The sequence below is a fragment of the Mytilus edulis genome, chromosome 4, assembly GCF_963676685.1.
Source record: "Mytilus edulis chromosome 4, xbMytEdul2.2, whole genome shotgun sequence".
Taxonomy (NCBI): Eukaryota; Metazoa; Mollusca; class Bivalvia; order Mytilida; family Mytilidae; genus Mytilus; species Mytilus edulis.
In genome coordinates, this window is record NC_092347.1 from 48,511,005 (window position 1) to 48,533,295 (window position 22,291).

Here is a 22,291-nt window from a genome sequence, read left to right on the forward strand (position 1 = left end):
GTGGTCGACAGTAAAACGTTTCTTTTTAATTGAAGTGAAAAAATTACCTATAACTTTTTTGTCATTGGCGATGATTTTATGCTCACTCAGTCTATCAGAGGCCTTCCAGTGGGGATTTAAATAATTACTTGTTCAAGTATACACCAAATTATACATTTTGCGTATGTATAAAATTACGTAAATGCGAATTTCACAAGACTTGATCCTAATAGAATTTTTACTGTCCAATAACTTGCAAGGACGAAAAAAACCAGTCCTGACAGAAGTATATATATAGTTTCTATTATTTTGTCTATATGTTTTGATTGTGCACAACTTTTGAAAGTTGATCATGTATTCGTTCTAAAATAAAATTCAGACCAGATAACAGTTAAAAAGATGACACAGTTGATAAATCCCTTTCACGTCCGAAAAAAGATAATTATCAACACCAGAATTGTAACTTTGAAAGCTAGTTAAATCATTTTTTCTTGAAAGTACGTGCACTATCATAAATATTAATTATCAAAACATAACAAAAACACTAGTAAAGATTTTTTTTTAAAGTTTTCAATATTATAAATCTAAACGTAAAGGTTATTCCTGATTAGTTGTTCGAATTATTCTATTTAGGTGTGGAGAACCTTTGGTGATCCTCACAGTTTAAATGTCTATCGTGAGTCCGTCGTGGGCAGTGGTCGTTACAGACAAACGTTCACCTAATCTGTCCCAGTCAATGGATAATTTAATGTGTCAATCAATTGCCTCAGCCACACTGTTATGAATTTCATTCTATTCTTGACCCTTTCGTTCCTTTATTGTTCCAGTGCAAATAATATTACAGTTTATTTCTTCCACTTGGATCTCATACAATGACAAAACTTCAATTTTGTGAAAATGTTCACACCACGAATTGCTTGTAATTAAAAAAAACTATATCACTGGACCCCATTGATAATCATTAGAATATAAAACAAATCTGGGTGTCGTGTGCTGAATGTTGCCCTTCTCTTTTTGTTTTGTTTTCATTCTTAACATTTGACTAAGAATACAAAATGAAGATTATTTATTATTACGCAGTTGAAGCTCGTTATATTTTAATATCAAAACAGTCTTAAAACTAATGAGACGGTCAAGAAATAATCAGCACCAGCATCTGCGTATCGCAGATTTAAAATTCCAAGTATCAAATGTATTCTTAAAAAAGGTACACAATACAAAAAGTCTTTTTTTTATTCGAAAAAAATCCACACTTGCCCTCAGTAATGAAAATGATATATTTTCAAGTAACTTTTGGAAACCCTTTTTACCCATTCCAACAAACTATCGGCATTCCCATGGAAACTAATTGCGCCTCTCTTCTTGCCGACTTTTTCCTTTATCCTTATGAGGCTGACTTCATACAAGAAATTCTAAAGAAGAAAGAAAGAGGTTAGCTACTAGTATATCCTTTAATTTTACTTTCCGCTATATAGATGATTTTCTCTCACTAAATAATTCAAAATTTGATGGCTATGTTAAACGCATCTACCCATCGCACTAGAGCTAAAGGATACAACAGATACAGTTAAGCCTGTCTCATATCTTGACTTTCATCTTGACATTGTCAATGTGGGTCGGTTGAAAATTGAAAAATTTACGACAAAAAAGATGATTTCAGCTTCCAAATTATGAACCTCCCATTTCTATGCAGCAACATCCCAGCAGCGCCTGCATACAGAGTGTGTATCTCCGAATTGATACGATATTCCCGGGCTTGTATTTCCTACCATAATTTAATTGATAGAGGGTTGCTGATCACAAGGACGCTATTAAACCAAGAGTTCCAAATGGTGAAGTTGAAATGATCCCTTCGTAGATTTTTACGGTCGCCATCACGAGTTGGTTGACCATTATTGAATATCCGTTTCACAGATGACATCGAACATGTTCCTTATGTCGTTACTACAATCCAGTTCTCCTTTTTACGAGTGTAACCTACCGAATTAGACTATTTACGGGTCGGCAGGACTGCTGCTGTCTCTTATGTATGAAGAATATCACAATTCTAATATTTTAGTGGGATTCATTCTAATATGTGCTTTATTTGAGTATAAGATAACTGGTCTGTAATAAATATTTGGAACCTCACACCAATGTGCGATCCTGAATTGCATGTTGCAAAACGTATTCAATATCCTTTACTGCGTTATTTTATTTGACACCTCGACACCGACTTGTTGATTTCACTTTGTCATGTGATGTATACAGATTCATAATGTACAAAAAGGGTCAAATGCACAAATTATATAACTCAAGCTACTGTATATTTTAGGTGGTGTATTTTACAGCTACTTTTCCATATGTTGTATTGATTATCCTATTTGTGAGAGGACTGACCCTAGAAGGTTCTTCAGCTGGAATTGAATTCTACATAACACCAGACTTAAGCAAACTCAGTGATTCTCAGGTAAATAATTGTCCGTCAACACACTCAACTCACAGGCAGATCTGTTTGAAATATTGACCGTTGTCCATATAGACATAAACTCACGAACCCCGCCACATTCTGTATGTATGTGCCTGTCCCAAGTCAGGAGCCTGTACTTCAGTGGTTGTCGTTTGTTCATGTGTTAAATATTTGTTTTTCGTTCATTTGTTCATAAATTAGGCCATTAGTTTTCTCGTTTGAATTGATTTACATTGTCATTTGGTGTCTTGTGGAGAGTTGCCTTTTTGGCAATCATACCACATCTTTTTGTATATCATCATATATATATATGCACAAAATGTATATTATATATATCAAGATGTGGTATGAGTGCCAATGAGACAACTCTCCATCGAAGTCAAGGTCAAGGTACGGCCTTCAACACGAAGCCTTGGCTCACACCGAACACATATATACCACGATTAAAATTAAGTATTTGCGACAGGTGCGCGTTTCGTCTACAAGACTTTTCAGCGAACCATATTTTTATATCGACAAAATTTGCGGATTTTTTTAGATCTAGAGTTGCTGGACACTTATCGATGTAATTCGCGAATTTCTAATTATTCTCACGCTTGTTTTCTCAATTGATCTTTCCAAATCTGTTTAGCTCATTTAATACCCTTGTACCGTAGGACAGATTGCCAACACCGACCTTTCTGGAGGGGTACATATGTCCTTATTTTTTATAAATGCAAGCAATTGTCCATTAATGTATCATTTTCATATAAAATACCACAGATTATAAGTAATGTCAGTCACGAGGGCGCTACTTTGTGTACCGTCCTTTGTAAGGCATTCTGACGTCACAGACGTTCAGTTGCTTTGTTTTTCAAACAACATCTTCATTTAAACCTTTAAGTCGAAACTCATCGTCTGTCAACAGCAATAGAGTCACGTGACAGCAACAATTCAGTAAATCTACGGACGAGACAAGCATATTTTGTCCTCTTTTATACGGCTGTCATCAAAATGTTATGATCAAAATAATATTGTCATATATATGAGTTATATGTTTTTTCAATCGTCACAACTTACACATCAACTGAATCAATGTCTTTTTGTTTTAATCTCATCAACAATCTTAATGTTTGTGAAAAATTGTCAAGTGATCTGATCTAAAAGTAAAAAAAAAAAATTCAAGGAAATGAAAAATGATAGGGAAGTTTGCCTTATTAACCTGATAATATTTCAAATGTATTTCCAATTATGGATGATATTTTGGTCGTTTTTCAAAAGATGCAGTTTTAATCGATATTGAAGACCCAAGCAATAATGGTAATAGCAGTCATATCAAATATCAATAACGGTACCAATTTTATTGCGCATTTTGGAAATGAATGTCTCTTTTGTGATGCTCCTGTCCAATGTATTTTTAAAAAATCCAAAACTTGATAAAAAATGTTTATAAGCCAGAAACCTCAAAAGTATTAGCAAAAACCTGCAAGGAACCATGGCTTTGCACGAGGGAGATAATTTCCTGAATTCAATAAAATTTAAGAACTTTTGTATTAGCAAATTTCCCTAACATTATTACCGTATTTCATGCTATTACTGGCTACTGGGCATGTGATACCCTCAAGGACTAACAGTTTGTAAAGCCCAAGTTATATGTCTGATAAGATTGATACTGATTGCTGTTTAATAATAACACGCATACTTTTGTATTTATAGGTATGGAAGGATGCAGCGGTCCAGATATTTTTCTCATTGTCTGCTTCGTGGGGAGGACTTATTGCTCTGTCAAGTTATAATCGTTTCCATAATGACTGTTTAGCGTAAGTACACTGTCAAGCTAAACCTATTTTCCCCTAAACAACATCTTTGTACGTTTCGTAAATAAAGTTTATGGACAGGTTACGGGTATTCTTATTGTCGTCAATTATTTCTTGTCTAACATAACAATTTAAAACGCAAATATTCCGAGACATGTCTTCATGTGTACATGTATCTTGTGAACTAGCACACAAAAAGCCGGTACAGTGTGTCTGTATTTCAAATCATATAGGTTTCATAATCATCTAATATTCATATGTTCGCATCCTGAATATGCATTTAACCTTTAGTCTAATAGAGTACAACATCACCAGAAAAGGAAACCCATAAACAAAATGTTAAATACTTTGAATAACTAATATCATTCATAAGTAGATATAGGAAGATGTGGTATGAGTGCCAATGAGACAATTATATCCGTCTTCATGAGTACATTTTTGTAAGATGTCAAATGATTCTTATCTTGACATGTGGTTGCCACACTGTTATAGCAATCTTGATCGTTGTGCAAATTATCACGAATCAATACGCTGGTAAATTGTTTCAATATTGTTGTTTGTCAGGAGGTATGAATTTCTTAAAACTGTATGAGTCCTGTGCTGAAGCAGGAGTTACTTGAAATAAGTGATGGTATGGATTTATTCTATGTTTTAATGCCCTCTTGGAAAACATGAAAAACTGTCCAGCTTTCCCGAGCAAGTATGACGGTCCTTGACCAACCCTCTTTGTGGTCTATGATAGTGATGGTAAGATAAGGTTTTAGATATCAGTTTTGGCGTGTCCAGCTGATCTCAAATGCCGACATACGGGTAGGTCGGGCTTGCAGGTGTAGTCACTTCATGCGTTTGTTTGGCTGTTCTGTTTTGCCAACAAACTGCCTGCAAAATTAAAAATAAAGAAGCTATACTACATTCTGGGTTTTGCAAGTTACATTGCAATATATAGTGTATACGAAACCAGTGGAGTGGCAAATAGTAAAATTACACTCCGAGGAAAATTCAAAACGGAAAGTCCCTTATCAAATGGCAAAATCAAATGATAAAACACATCAAACGCATGGACACCAACTGTCACATTCCTGACTTGGTAGAGGCATTTTCAAATGTAGAAAATGGTGGATTGAACCTGGTTTAATAGCGCTAAACCTCTGGTAAGGAATTGTATGAGCTTTCAGTATGTTTTGGCAAGTCAGACATCGTCTGTTACCACACGACATGCACTTCGTATATATGCATATGCCTCATGTTACGAGGTGACTGCTTGAAAACAAATTCATGTGAATTTCTCATCTTACCTCAGTGATAAAGGTTAAAGTTACAACTCATCGTGTAAGTAGAAGGTAAAAAATGTCTGGTGTATGGAATGGTTGTTAGGTTTACATGTCATTCCGGCTGGTTCCATATGTCCTTCACCTATTCTTCATGGTTCATTAGTCAATGTTAAGTTTCAGTAATAATGTCATTTTCCTTAGATACCAAAATTAATAGGTTAACTACATTTGATGTATGGAATGATGGGAAGGTTTACATATCTGTCTTTTTTCACCTTATTGTCATTGTTTCATTGATCAATGTTAAGTTGTTTCCTGGTTAAGTCTGTTCCTGTGGTACTATAAGCAATACGGTCAACAAAATTTGATGTATGGAATGATTGTAAGGTGTGTATGTCTGCCAATTCACCTTTACCTCATTATCGTGATTCATTAATCAATATTAAGTTTTCTTGGCTTGTTCTGTGTCGTGTAATCTATAAGCCATATGTCAACTGTATTTGGTTTATGTTATGATAGTAGGGTGAACATGTCTCTCTTGGTTTAACTGGTCGTAACCTCATTTTCATGAACCATTTATAATGTCAAGTTTATTTGAAACTTGTAGTAAAGCTTTATTTGAAGCAATATCAAAATAGAACTAATCATGGTTTGTAAGCAGGTGAGACATTTCAGCGGATGCACTCTTATTTTTCAAATCACTCTCCAAATCTTTCAGTCTGATTGCACATAGAAACTAGTATAAGAACAACATAGTCGTATACATTTGATTAAAAAATGCAAAGTAGAATAATTAACCAAAGTACAGTGTTTGTTATATGTATAAACGTTATAGATATATGTCAAACTAGCATTAGGTAAAGTGTGTCACTTATCCCAAATTCTTCTATTATTTCAACACAATTCTTTAAACCTTTGTTTACAATTAATTTGAGGTCTGGTTTGATGATATATTGAATTTATTTTAGATATAAGCACAGTTGTTATGGTTATTATGAAATATATTTGTGACATGTTAGTACTAAGAAATCATTATTAGCATAGCAATTTTAAATAAAGTGTCATTTTTGCCTGTATACCCATACACGTTTTTCGTACAAAAATTTAAATTTGTCTTAAATAATATTTATAAATATATTTCGTAATTTTTGCAATAATACATTTCTCTATTTATTTGGAAAAATCATTCAACTTGAAGAAGAAATATCTGCAGTCCTTTTTATTTAAAAATATGTTTTTTTTATAAAATTATAGGGAAATCCGGTAAGGGAAACACTTTTGACTCCAGACTGGTTGTACGCTAACGTAGAAATTTCATTTAGTAATAATTTAGTTTTGATATCACAAAATACAAAATTATTGTGTTGTTATTTTATAACATATAACAGAAGAAAATAATGCTGGACAATCAGAATCTTTTATATAAACCCTTAAATTGGTAGAACAACGTGAGAAATAGGAAATAAACCGATAGGACAGTGGCATAAATGAATAAAAAAACGTGCTGTAACACTATCTGCTAAAATAACAGAAGTTAACCCACTTCAAGATCAAACTGAAAAAATAACATTCTACTACAATATTCAGTATTTGCTTGCATATTGTTGAAGGACATATAGCTATTATATCTACATCATTTAGTCCGTCAGGTAGTTTTCTCTTTGGCAATCTTATCGATCGATGTATTTAAGACTAGCAAGTAGATTTAATAGTCTCTTTACTGTTCTTTTAGTTGTTTAGAATAATATGATAATGTCAAATCATTTTCCTGACAGAGATTTAATTTTATTAATCACTTCGTATTTTCAGGGATGCAATAACAGTTGCCTTTGGTAATTGTCTGACGAGTTTTTTTGCTGGATTTGTAATCTTTTCTTATCTTGGAAACTTAGCTACCACTTTAGATGTTCCAGTAGGTGAGGTAGCAGACAGTGGACCGTCACTAGCTTTTGTTGTATATCCTTATGCTGTAACAAAAATTCCACCATCTCCATTCTGGGCCATCATTTTTTTCTTAATGCTGATTACACTGGGAGTTGACAGTGAGGTATGTATATGTATGCCTATTTTTATCAGAACTGTTTACAAAAATATGATAACGAAAATGAACGGATAAGGTACGATGCATCCACTGTTTTTTGCCTTTAAAATTAAAAAAAATCAGTAACTATTAAAAATCAATCCAATAACATACTTTAGTTGTTGAATAGACACCACTAGTCTGTCAGACAGCAGTGTTGACTTAAATATTTATTTTGTATTTTACCTGCATCCTATGACGAAAAAACTAATAAAACGTAACTATAGCCGTATCCTCAATTCTTGTCATTATTATTTGATATTAGAAATGTTCGATCACCCCATCCAAACCGATTATTTAATTGTTACAAGATGTTTATGTTTGTTTAAATATCTTTTTGAATAAGGCTGTAACTTATATTTAATTGTGCCAAAGAACTATGTTTAAAATGTTAAGTCTAAGTCAAAAATGTCACTTTCTACATGTGTACGGCATCAAAGTGTAATAACAATTGACATTTCTGCACGTGGTCATTTTATCATAGTACATTAATATAATTAACATAAATGGGAAAGGGTTGCCGAATTTACTTCTTTTTCAATTTCAAAGGAAAGATATAACCTCTTCTCTAGGACAATCATAGATTCAGAACAAAGTGATTTCAAATTCAATTTGAGATGCATGATTATTGGAAGGTTTTAATATATTTATATATCACGGCTTGGATAATAGCTAATGACCGAACTTAAATATATAATGTTGTGCGTTTAGCAGTCAAATTTCAATACATCTTGATTGCAAGACAAAAAATCCCCTAAAGCTCAGATTAAACTAGTGGAGCCGCAAGCATTTCACATTTCGTAATAGTCCCATTAAGTAAAACCACAACTAATCCATTATAACAATTTTTGCGTTTTTTTTGTGTACAAATTATTGAAACATATATGTAAGATTCTGACAACATAACGTTGTATGTCTGTACATGTATCCATTTTTCGAATGTCTAAAGAGTGCTCATCGAATGTCTAAAGATTGCTCAAAACATTCATTATGATAGATTGTGGTAAGTTTGGAATACAAAAAGGTATCCTTATTTGAAAGATAAAATGCATCGAAAGCAAATGATGCTTTGTATTTGAAATAAAAACTAATTCATGTTGGAAAAGGATGCTCCCCAATACAACATATTACAAAAGCATGTAAAGTTTGCTATACTGAATGAAAACCTGTGCCTTTAACATAAATGTTGAATGCTGATCTTTAGTTTTCTAAAAATATGTTTATCATAACTCGAATCTGACATTTAGCTATTATCATAAAACAACTTTCGGATTTTGATCTTCTAAAAAAACTTAGGGAAGATGAGCCCCATCATTGTATGGAATAATATAATTATATCACTTCCAAAAAATAATTGTGTAAATTCCCAAAAGCACTTGTAATTGTTGTTCGCTTTATTAATTGATATCAATAGATGTTTTTTCTGTATTATTTTAGTTTGTGTTGGTAGAGACCGTGACAACTTCAGCCTTGGACAGATTTCCAACTTTGAGAAAGTACAAATTTGTGACCGTTGTTACAATTTGTTTTACGTTCTTCCTGCTTGGTTTGACATTGACAACTAATGTAAGTTCTAACTTTTATTGCCATTTTCGTCAATAAAACACACACTCGATACAAACCATTTAGAAGTGTTTTTTTTCTTTGCTGTTTATTGCAGATATGTACGTAATTTGTTTTTAACAATCTCCTTAAACAATCTTATCATATATACTCGGATTGAAATTGTGTACGCCATACGCGCGTTTCGTCTACAACAGACTCACCAGTGACGCTTGAATCAAAAAGTTGAAAAAAGAAAACTTAAGTACGAAGCCGAAAAGCACTAAGGCTGTGAGATATTTTGTAGAAAATAGGACCTATATTTATATCAAAAAGTTCCATCGAATGGCTGTTTTTTTGTGTTTTTTTTTATATATATTTCGAATATTTTGATATCAACTAAACGAATAAGGACTATGGATCACTGTAGCACCTAGCATGTTTACATTTATTTTGATTAATTATAAATAAATTGATAAAGCTTTAAATGTATTAAATTTGCCTCTCATGTATGTTGATCGTTATAGGGAGGTAACTACATGCTGACAGTAATGGACGATTATTCTGGAGGCTGGAACGTGTTAGTTATTGCATTGTTGGAATGCATTTCGGTTGGTTACGTTTATGGTATGTATTATTGCTAAAAAATTAAGCTCGCTTCAACAAATTTAGTTTAAAGTATAGAACCACTAATTCAGACCCGGTCAGAAAGAACATACAAGAAAGAAGTACATAATTTATTTTAAACAACATAGTTCATCCGCATAGCTGTATCTTTGTCAATAGGTGAAATATTTGGGTAGTTTTTGTATCAAATGAAGGCTTGGGGACGTGAGATCCCTATAGGACCATTTCGAAAGTTTTCTTTGAATAGAAAAGAGGTATATGAAATTTTGGAGGGCACATATTCCATGTTGTTCTGATCTGATCTTTGTGTTATCAAACTTCCGGGAACCAGTATGCTCTAATATGCAATTAATTTTTCTAATTTTTCTAATTTTTGAAGGAATCACTTTATTTAGATAAAGAGGCTATATAATGTGATAATAAATGTAAATATTTAGGGATAGTCTTTACTTCTAGTGGTCTTTTTCAACAGGGGAAAAGAGAGCTATTCAAAAAATCCTTAAAGGCAAAATTAAAATTACAAAAATCCATGTCAGCTTGTAATCCAAGTATTGATACTGCAATTCATTTATATGATCACACAATAAAACCAATTTTATTATATTGTAGTGAAATTTGGGGTTCATTTATAATTAACTCTGCTGCTTGCAAGAAAAAAAGTGATTATCTATTTGAATTATTCTACACAAATGATTATTTGGAAAAATCACATTTCAGATATTTAAAGTATATTCTTGGTGTAAATGAGAAAGCCTCAAATTTAGCAGTGTTATCAGAGGTTGCAAGATTTCCTCTTTATTTCTCTGTCATTATATCTATGGTAAAAGATGTACACAGGCTAACCAAGTTGGACGAAGGGTTACTTTATGATGCTTATGTTTGTAATTAAATTTTAGATGCAGGAAAAATTAATTTTTGGTATTCATCTATGAGATATGTACTTCAATCACTTGATATACAAAATTTAGATACAAAGCTCAATAAATCAATTAAATTTGTAAAATGGAAACTTTGTAATCGTTTTAAAACATTTTGGTTGGTCAAAAGATCTGAAACCTTATCACAAGGTAATAGAAAATTAGAAAATTATTTCAACCTCAAGACTGACTTTGTAAAGGAGGCTTATTTATCAATTAAAGATTTTAGTATAAGAAGAGCTATATGTAAAATGAGAATAAGTGCTCGTGATCTTAGAATTGAGAAAGATAGATATAGTAAAAAAATAAATAGAGAGAACTTAACGTCTATGTCATCACTGCTTATCACATGGTTCAAATTCTATTGAAGATGAGACCCATTTTACAGTAAATTGTCCATTATATAATGAACAGAGGAAGTTAGTTTTTGGAAAAAGTTATCACTTTTTGTACTAATTTTAAAGAACTACCTAATGATAAGAAATATTTCTGGCTGTTGTATGAGCATTTACCAACTCTCATGTGCCTAGGAAATTACATTATTAAAGGATTAGAAATAAGATCCAGACGTATACAAAATATATGAAATAATATAATATTTTATTGTTATAAGATTTAATATAATAGTTATATAAGACACATGTTGTGTTAGGCTCTGATCCTGTCCATAACGTTATAGTATGGTATTAATTTTCTGTTTTGCTTTTTCCAATCATATTGTGTTGTAAAATGATGCCCTTTATGGATTCTTGATAAGATTAATAAATGTCTTATCTTATCTTAAATTATTATCTTATTCAATTAAAGGTATGTTGAATTTTTCAGCAGAAATCAGGATAAGTTATTGGTTTGACGTGAAATAAATGTCACTTTATTTGAAATGAAGATAAATTAGCCATGAATGCTTGAAATTTCAGAACTTAAGCAATGGGACTATAAATTAGTATGTGTATACCTTAAGGAAGACTGTATACAGGTTACATTTACATGTTTAATAACTTGCTAATAATTTCGAATACTAATTTTTCAAGTTAAAATATCAGTATAATAATGATTTGTAGTATGATTGAAACAACCATCCATAAAGAAAAATTTGGGAGCAAGGTACCGAAAAACTTAATCTTAAGAACTCAAAAAGCGCTCACTATGCTAGGTTTTATGTACACAATTGCCTAATAAAATACTGTGTGAATTACGACCACAGTGGTCAAACATGAATTGTTTGGGCAAGTATGGACACTTTAACCAAGTTATGTACATCTCTGAATTTGAATTGTGATTAAATGTGTGATAAAATTAGGTTTTGCCGCAGAATAAATGGTGTCAAAGAACTGAAAAAATTCTAAATTGGACTTATTATGGTCCAAAAACCAAATTCTAAATACACGGTAATATTGTGCATATCCAAATTCACCTATAATCTAATTTATGTATGCATAAATGGACACTATTATCTAAGTCTTTAGAATTAATTAATTAACATTATTATTAATAACTAACAAACTTACCACAAAGTTTTAAGTAAAAAGTAACAAATAAAATGAGATTTTTTTTTTATCAAAATATCCTTAATACAATGTCTTTAAAAAAACAATAAAACTCACCTTTAACTATTTTTAACCATATCTAAATTATATAATGAATGAACACTAGATTCAAACTATATATAGAGATACTTTCTAACTTGATGCTGCATATATACTTGCCATATCTATAAATTGGGCAATACTGCATTGAATTTGGATTATGATTAAATATTTCGCATAGTTTATGTCTCGGACACAAAAATGAATGATGTCTAAGAAATTAAAAATTTGAAATTGGGCAAATTCCAAATCTTAATACATGGTTAGATTCAGCATATCAATCCACCCAAAGATATTTTTTTTAAAGAAATCAAACAAAAAGTAATAGTTTGACAAATATCTCCTAAACAGTTAGGGTAATAACCCCTAACATCAATCCCAACCTTCCCTTTATGGTATGGAAACTTGTGCTTCAATTGCATAGAGATCCATATAAGTATTCACAAGTTACTGTCTGAAACCAAATTTTTTCCATGAACCAATCATAGGAAAACTTCATTATACCATTGTCGAAAGGAGATTTTGATTTTTTGTCCGTATTTGGTTTACTTTTCAAGTGTTGCTGATCTGACCTGGATCGTTCATTCTTTATTGGTCAACGTTTATATTTGTGAGTGTATCTGTTTCCTACATACTATGAGCAATATTTGGTGGATAGAAATATATTTAAGGTGAACAAATCTATAAGTTCTATGATCTCATTTTCGTGAATCATTGATAATAATAAGTTTATGTAATATCTGTAATAAAACCGGACTTAAATACTTTCAACACAAAACACCGTTAAAGTATCTGATATCATTCAGTTTGTCTCAAGCTTTTTTTTTAAATTCGTCTTCAAGAGCAAAAGGTGTTTAATTGCATTTTAGGATTCCAGTAATGGTGATAGAAATTGGATTGGGTTGTAACTAAATCATTCAAGCACGGGTTGAGGGAGACGTGTTGATCTACTACACACATGTTATAAATATTTGACAAGGCAAATTGCTATGTGTTTGTACATTTTTCAATTATGCAATGGTATTAGCTCTGAACACTTATTATGCTTTAAAAAAGAACTGTTGGGTATGAGGATTAGAATAGTTTAAACAAATTCTTTTAGTTAGCCGATGACAAACATGTTAAAAGTACTAGTAAATGATTTGGTATTATTAACAAAATTCGATTTACGATCATCCACGCTGTTACGGTTTCGACCCTTAATCAGTTATCATGTGTAAATGCTCTCTATTTTTACTAGTGCAGTTTTTCTTCTTGATTTTTAATCCTTTTAAATTTGCATTAAAGGGGATGTAACTCTGAAATGGTGCAATTTCTGAAGGAACCTACATGATTTTTTGCTATTTTGTATATTAGTCGGAAAAAACCGTACGGTCACCCTATCTTTTCTTTTGATATCCTCGAATCATTTCTAAAAGCTATCTTTTCGTCATTTATTTTATTATTTCATCATTTACTTTAGCTTCTAATCACATACTGATGTTGTAAAAACCAGGAGCTTGAGAAAATGCTCGATGATCTATCAATTTTATTATATTTTTGAAACTATCACAACATAAACTACGTGTTGGCACAGTATGAACAAATTTTATAAATTTTATTTTTATTATTTGAATATAAAAATTGTGTTGTCAGGAGTAGGGAAATGTTTTTTACATTTCAAAATGACATAATGAACTTCGACATATAGTGTAAATGATGGAAAGTTTTTTCTATTATTATGATCATTTTTGCTGGTTTTTAGGAGTAAGACGATTTTTGGATGATATTGAGACAATGATCGGAAAAAGCTTTTGTGGACCAGTCGGTTTCCCGTGGTTTGTTGCTAAATGGTGGTGGGCAATTTGCTGGTGCTTGCTCACTCCTTTGGCTGTCACTGTGAGTAGAGATTATGTTGATAAAATTACGATATCAATCGGACAATCTTAAAACAGTTTGAATAATACAATAATATACAATGGTATAAAAATAATACCATTATAAAATAAAAATAAAAAGATGTGGTATAAATTCCAATGAAACAACTATCCATTAAAATTTAAATGAAGTGGATGTAAAGAACGGCTTCCAACAATGAAAACCCCATAACCTGTGGTCAGCTATAAAAGGTCCCGACATGAAAAATATTAAACAATTCAATTGAGAACACCATCGGCCTCATTTATAACAGTTTACGAAAAACATATATGACAGACATGAACCGACGACAACCATGAATTGATTTTTCCTTGTTTATAGTAATACATTTTTTGATTCGAGCGTCACTGATGGGTCTTTTTAGACGAAACGCGCGTCTTGTGTAAATATAAAATTGTGGTCCTGGTATCTATGATTAGTTTAAATTATTATCTAATACATTTATAAACAATCTGTAAATTGGCAAATTTGATCAACCAGCCGATTGTGTATTGTTATATTACAATCAAAGATGGCGATAAACAGTGAATCTACCTAAATAATTCTTATCGATGGGATAGCGTCTTCATTATTTATTAGATCATATGATGACTTCCACTCGCCATAACTCTCATTGTACTGTTATTCAATTTGATATTTTAAATTTTTCTAGCGTTACTTTTCTTGGATAGGTCATTTCCCTCCTCCGTTTTTGTTTTTCGCTGGACATTATTTAGTGGTGAAAAAAATATATGAAAATTAACCTTGCAATATTTTCTGTATTATTAATTTTCAGTTTGTATTGATATTTTCCTGGGCAACATATGAAGGGTATTCAGATAAACGTGATAAATATCCAGAATGGGCAGATGCGTTAGGATGGATGATGACGATGTTTGTTCTGGTTACAATATTTGTTGCATCATTATGTGTCTTCATAAGAACACCAGGAAGTTTTGGAGAGGTATGTCAAAGCAAGTTTTAGTTGAAGGAACACGTGACATATCATTTAGTTAGGTGCATAAAATTGCAAAATTTTGAGGGCGTCAACAACATTATTCATATGAATATGAAGTGATTGATTGATTGTTGGTGATTTATGCGACTTTTAAGCGTCACATTTGGGATTTATCACAATTATCGAGAGAGAAGAAAAACAAATATAGTAAGAGTAAGACACTGATTGGTTTACGCTATGTGATCCAGTGGCAAATAACATGCCTATCAGAACGAGGGTATCTTATTGTGACATGAAAATTCATCAATCAAAAGTGAATACATGCTGTATTATTAACTTGCAGTCTTTAAAAGACATTAATATCCACAAAAAAATAATAGTAAAGAAAACGACAATAGCTAAGTATAGGTAAAAATGAAGATATCAAATATTATGTCTATATGAGAGACATGTACAACATAGTCTTGTTTCCAAACATGACATTTTTAGGGTCATACACTAGAACCATACTTGCATTACTGATTTTTGTCAGCTGTATATTTTGACGATCTAAAGCCTCAGTTAAATTGTTTTATATTTGTGATGGACAAGGTCTTTTTTAAATGTGGATGTTATGGAAAGTATAGATGTGAAAAAAATATGTGTGCCTGTCTAGGTCAATTGTGTACCAGATGTCACCTAAATTAATCATGTAAAATAAGTAAATTTTAGTATTGATATCAGTTCATATGCCGATTATTTATAATCATTGTACGATAGTTTTAACAAGTATTATTCATTGAAAAATATATTTTAAAATCATTTGTTTATTTGAAATAATGTAAATACATTTTTAATATAAGTTCTTTAAGTTTGAATTTGTCATCAGGTATTTAACAAAATTTCTAGAAATATTTTCAGTGATTGTATAAAATTCCTGATATTTTCAAGGGTTATTTCAAAATCACTGAAACTGTACAAATTCACTTTAGAATATGTTCGTGCATGGTTCAATAATTTCTTTAACAGTTTTATTTCAATTAACTCGATCCACATGACTTTAACAGCAAAATAAGAATGATGAGCAATACTGGATCCTAAAAATGATCTTGACTGAAACCATAAACGGTTTTGTTGTAGGCGTGACAAGTTCGTTCATATTATCTGTTCCAAAGAACCTGTCTTACATCACAAACGTTCTAATTGGAACTGTCACCACAGAATATTTCCCCCATTAATTTCCTAATTACTAATGCTTTCTTAAGTTTCAACCGGTACTTGTGTTACATAATAAAGTTGCCAAGTTGTGGTTTTATAAAATAGTAAGTTTCACCTTTAGAAGCATATGGATTCCTCCAACACTTTGAAAGAATAAATGACATCGGCAACTTTTTGATCATTAAATATTATCATGTTTGACAACACAATTTACTAATCAAACTTTTCAAGGTTTACGATATATTTAGTTATTCTTTTTTAATTATAGGGATATATTCATAAATACTGTTTTGATGGATTTTTCCAACACATGGTCTATTGTTATTGTCATTGTCAAAATCACTGTTTTCAATAAAATAACATTTTTCTAAGAAAGACCTGATGAGAGAATGATAATTAATATTGGAATGTTTAATTTTGAGAAACAAAACAATTTACAACCAAAAACTATATTACATTAATGCTGAAAGATTTTGAAGAAATAAAACACATTTCAATCGAAAAACGTATGCCATAAATGCTTACATTATCTTGTAAACAACGATATATATAATTATCTACCTTGAATATCTTAACATGTATACCAATCGTGGAAAGTTTCCCATGTTTTTCTCCGGGAAACCTGGATGTTTAAGAGAATTAAACTATAGCATTGACTTCATAATAGTTTTCTTTTTATTGTTTTTGATGTTATATACTACTTGCTTTTTACTCATTTAAGCGTATGAAGTACTTAACGACCCCTACAAATGAGTGGGGCCCTGCACTTGTTAAACACAGGAGAGAGGCAAAGAAATACGTTGACAAGTGGGACACATCCTTTGAAGTAGACCCGCATGGAAAAGAAGCTTTGGAAAACGAAGTATCACCAAACGATATAAACGTAGAGGTAAGAATAGTGATATCGTTCTTTCCGAACGCTATGTGTGGTAAAAATATAGTGTTTTATGCATTTATAAATGGAAAAAAGCTCCAACAGTTTACTTTTTCTGATTGTACCTGGCGCACGTTTTTATTTTTGTTTTGAAATTTGACAACGCACGCACAGTTGATATAATGATTACATACAGTTACTTTTGATTACAAAACAGTGTCTCAATGTCTCATGATATTAAGTATGTACTCAGGTCAGGTTAAGGATTTGTTCTAAGATAAAGGTAATATATTTTACCCCATATCATCAACGTTTATTTTCATAGAAGACTCACAAATAAATCATTAGGCAGATTCTAGATTTTTATATTACGATTTGGGACTCACGTAATGCCAATGCTAAATAAAAGGTAATAGCCCGAGTCTTTTACGGCCATTTTTAAAAAATCAAGTATCTCAAAAAATTGAGTTCCATAACCTTACAATGCTTACGCAAGCTATCTTCCTTACTTCAAGAAAGAAAGAATAGGCATACAATCGAGAAAAGACTTCCTGTCGTTTATTTGTGAGCAATCATGCCTCACGCGATTTCTCAAAGATTTGAAGAAATGATCAGAATGACTCCATAAATATTTTGATATGACCGTCACTGATGAGTATTGTGTAGACGAAACGCGCGTCTGGCGTACTAAATTATGATCCTGGTACCTTTGATAACTATATCCAACTAGAAATCTGAATTTCCTATTGTTAGTTTCACTTCTGTTAACATTTAAGACACACAACAGAGGCTTCAAAATAAAACTTGTATTTTATTAAATCATAAAAAACGAAAACGCTTCGCAGCAAAAAATGTAACCCAATACACCAAAAACCTGTGATAGCTCTGCTGTGATTGGTACCAACTTTATTCAAATGTTAGGTATATGAATGCAATCGAAAGTTTGAGCATGTATTTTATTTTTGTATGAAAAGTAGGATTATACTAGAAACAGGTAAAATTATTAACAAATTGAGGAGTATTGACGACAAAAAGAACCATAAGAGTCCGCTCTCAAAAACGATAGACTAGAATATTTATACATATAAATATTTACACGGCAGGTGTTTTCTAATTTGTGGATAGTAAAATCAAAATTTAGAATAACTATTGAAACTGAAACATACACAGTAACACGTTACATTTTTTTTTTTAATAACTCGAGACGGATGCCAAATGTGGAGCGGGATCTGCTTACCCTTCTTGTTGCTTGATGTTCAGTTTCCTATATTGTATTTTGCGTACTGTTGGTTGTCTATTTTGACTTTCATTTTTTACCATGGAGTTTCCGACTTAGAAGATTGAAAGTACCTGTGTTATGTTTCGCCTCTCACTGTTATAATGTTATCATCACCAAAAAAACTGGAAACACGCACCCGATGAATTAAGTTGAAACATGAAACATGAAAACTTAATTAAACGCCTATTTCTACATATACAATATGTATTCAATGGCGTTGTACATAAATGACATATAAAATACAAAAATACTATACAAAAATACAATATGTATGTACTATACCAAAAATTGAAAATTTGAAAATATACACTGTGATACACAAGAAAAAAGTCAGAAAAGTTCAAAATGATTTTCGAAATACAATGTTTTCAACCGACATTTAAAAGTATCCAAAGATTCAGAGTTTCTTACATTTGTACCTATTTCATTCCACAATTTTGGCCCAATAGTACTAAAGCTTCTATCTGAAAAAGTTTTCTTTTTGTTATATGGGACTGCATAACACCCAATAGATGACTCTGACGACCTTAATGAACTTTTCGACACTTGAGGATTTAACAAATTGATCAAATATGACGGTGCATTACCTACATGACAGTTGTACATATATGTTAAGATTTTGAATGTAATTCTGGCTTTGATCGGAAGCAAGTGTAAGACAAACAATGCCTGCTTGGCACTATCATACTTAGAACGGTTTAACACAAGTTTGGCACACATATTCTGTATAAGTTGCAATTTATATAAATCAGTTTGTGAAATTCCAAAAAGTATAACATTGCAATAATCTAAATGTGATATAACCAAAGATAAGACCAAAGTTTCATTTGCTTCTTTCGATAGATAGGATATTATGCACTTTATTTTGTAGTAGTTCATCATTGCTGTTTTACATTTTTTAGTAATATGGTCTTTGAAGTTTAGAGTCTCATCCAGAAAAGCTCCTAAGTACCGTATACATGTTTTTGATTTTATAACATCTCCACAAATGATTATTTCTTTTGTCTGACATTTAGAGAGTTGGTGTCGACTGCCAAAGAGAATAAATTCTGTTTTCGCATTGTTCATTTTTAGTTTGTTATTGTTCATCCAGGTGTTTATATGAACAGCGCAGTCCTGTAAGTCACGAATTGCATCCATCTCATTTGTTAATGTTGGCACGAAACGTTTATTAGCAGTATGGTCGTCGGCAAATCCGTACACAGTAATAGATGGTGGAATAATGTCGAATAGAGTTCCGGCGTAGACTAAATAAAGCCAGGGACCTAAGCAAATTCCCTGTGGTACGCTACACTCAAGTTGTCACTCTGATGATGTTGTAGAGCTGACATTTACACGACAGCTTCGAGGTCTCAAATAGGAATCGATCCATTTAAGTGCGGTTCCATTTACATCGTACTGATATTCGAGTACTTTTATCTAAATACTATTATCTACAGTATCGAATGCTGCACTTAAATCAACGGCGATCATAGCGGTGACTTCTTGATGTTCCATCCCATCGAGTATGTCATTAACGAGTCGTAGAAGGGCCGATTCGCACGAATGGAATTGACGATACGCAGATTGGTTTGTAGGAAGGAGATCATGATCTTTCACGTGTTCATTCAGTCTATATAGCGCACATTTTTCAATTAATTTAGACAGGAAAGACAAGTTGCTTACTGGTCTATAATTTGAGTTAATTAGTTCAAGACCAGCCTTTTTCAGCAGAGGCCTGACTACCGCTTGCTTCCATCTTAATATGAAGACGCCTTGACTAAGAGACAAATTAACTAACTTTGTGATAACAGGCAACAATTCACTAAGGAACGATTTAAGTACTTTCGTATAGTAGGCAAAATGTCAAGTTCGCATGATTTACATTGCAATTTATTTATGATGGTCTTAACTTCGTCTTCTGAAAGATTTTTAAATGATGTAAATAACGGAACGTCTTTGAACAATGGTTTGTAATCGTCAAAGTCTCTCAGAGAATCACGAATTGTTTTTATTTTGTTCATGAAGAAGTCCGCAAATTTATCGGGAAGTTCGTTTTCGTTTTCAACGGCTGGCATCGGATTTTCCGCCTTACTGCCTGTTAAGTCTTTTACGAATTTATATAGCTTTTTAGAATCACCTTTAAAAGAAAGTACTTTTTGACTAAGAATGGAACGTTTCTCATTTCTAAGTTCATGTTGGTATTTGTTCATGGATGATTTATGAATTTCGTAATCACACGGTTTTCGGTGTTTACGCCAGAGTCTTTCCGATTTCCGCATGAGTCGTTTCAAAGACATGATCGTTTCGTTAAACCATTAAGTTGCTTTGTGATAGAGTTCATTTGTAAAATTAAAAACGGTTTCGCTTAAAGGGTGAATCTCTCACAAAATAAAACAACTTGTTATAAGCTATCTTTGAATTTAAACTGTCAAGTACTGAACGAATAAAAATAAACATAAATGAGTCATGTATATAGTTATTTTATGTCTATCGTCTATTTCAGATGTATGACAAGCCTGGAAAAGAAAATCTTGCCTATGTTAGTGATAGGCTGTGAAAACTTAGTTAACCAGGAAAGTGTCTAATACTGATGGATATATTTTTTAATTTTCATATTCTGATACTGCAGGAGGACTATATATATATATATATGAATTAAATGGGTTTTAGAAAAAAAAATATTTTCAGTAATTAGCGCAACAAGAAATTGTATGAACTCACTTCTATGTCCGCCACAGTCAAGTCTCAGATCGATCCCCTGTTCTCAAATCTAAGTCCATGTAAATATTTTACCAAACGTATGTTGAAGAGACTGGACTTTGCAATTTTTACACATGGCAGTATTTTTTTTTTTTGTATTCGTCTTTTTTACTCATGGCAGTTGGCATTTTTTATTTGTAACTAAAAGATTTCATTTTCAAAACAAAATTCTGTCGTATGGTCATTATATATATACTAGTAATTTATTTTAATGTAAGGGATTTTTTTATCTACTACTGCACTCATGAACTTTGCCTAATGAATAAAAATATGACATTGGGGATGTGTATGCTTACTATTTATTTTTGTTCAGTTGATCTTGACTTAACATTTATTGGAATACATAACCTTTTCTTCTATAGAAGTGGCGACCGTACTTGTCATACATATATTTGAATTTAACGTTTACGCCAGAAATATTATTATTAACCCTTAGTCTTACATATTTAACTGTTATAATGTATGCATAGAATTAAATGAAAAAAATATCAAGTAGTTATGTTATAATACTACAGTATCATTGTCAATATGTTGTTACTTTGATTTCCATACTTTTTTGTTTCACGTGTCTTGCGACGAAAGTCACAAATTGAGACACATAAGGATGCTCATCCGTTTGATGCAGAGGCGACGACGAAGCATTTCATTAAGGCTTCATATTATACCAAGAATGTGACTGGATAATCCTCTATTTCTGGTATTTAGGTTCAGTAACCATTGAAAAAACTATTGTTTTTATAAACTGATTGTTTATTTATGATAATGAGCAAAATACCAACTATATTCTAATATATGGTAAACAAATCAGTCAACCAGGTATCAGACCACCAATTAAAAACCATTATATGAGCAAACAAAAATATTTCTATCTAAGTAAACGATGACATCAAAAGCACTATTTTTAGTCATGGAATAAAATTGAGAATGGAAATGGGGAATGTGTCAAAGAGACAACAACCCGACCAAATAAAAAAACAACAGCAGAGGGTCACCAACAGGTCTTCAATGTAGCGAGAAATTCCCGCACCCGGAGGCGTCCCTCAGCTGGCCCCTAAACAAATATATACTAGTCCAGTGATAATGAACGCCATACTAATT

The 22,291-nt window shown here is 31.9% G+C and overlaps 1 protein-coding gene across 2 annotated transcripts in view; it reads left to right on the forward strand.

Moving 5' to 3' along the window:
- LOC139519863 (sodium- and chloride-dependent neutral and basic amino acid transporter B(0+)-like) overlaps positions 1–21,681 on the forward strand; it is a 41,670-nt gene extending 19,989 nt beyond the window's left edge. Inside the window, exons 8-17 of one of the 2 annotated variants that reach the window (XR_011663700.1) lie at positions 2,294–2,428; positions 4,124–4,227; positions 7,305–7,542; positions 9,013–9,141; positions 9,645–9,744; positions 13,992–14,125; positions 14,940–15,107; positions 17,020–17,187; positions 20,937–21,273; positions 21,315–21,681. Coding sequence is in view for 1 of the 2 variants with exons in the window: in XM_071312137.1 (XP_071168238.1) it covers positions 2,294–2,428; positions 4,124–4,227; positions 7,305–7,542; positions 9,013–9,141; positions 9,645–9,744; positions 13,992–14,125; positions 14,940–15,107; positions 17,020–17,187; positions 20,937–20,990 (1,230 nt within the window). In the remaining variant the exon portion in view is untranslated. Of the gene's footprint in view, positions 1–2,293; positions 2,429–4,123; positions 4,228–7,304; positions 7,543–9,012; positions 9,142–9,644; positions 9,745–13,991; positions 14,126–14,939; positions 15,108–17,019; positions 17,188–20,936 lie in introns of both variants that reach the window. The other variant, XM_071312137.1, reaches the window with a different exon arrangement.
- The last annotated feature ends 610 nt before the right edge of the window (positions 21,682–22,291 follow it).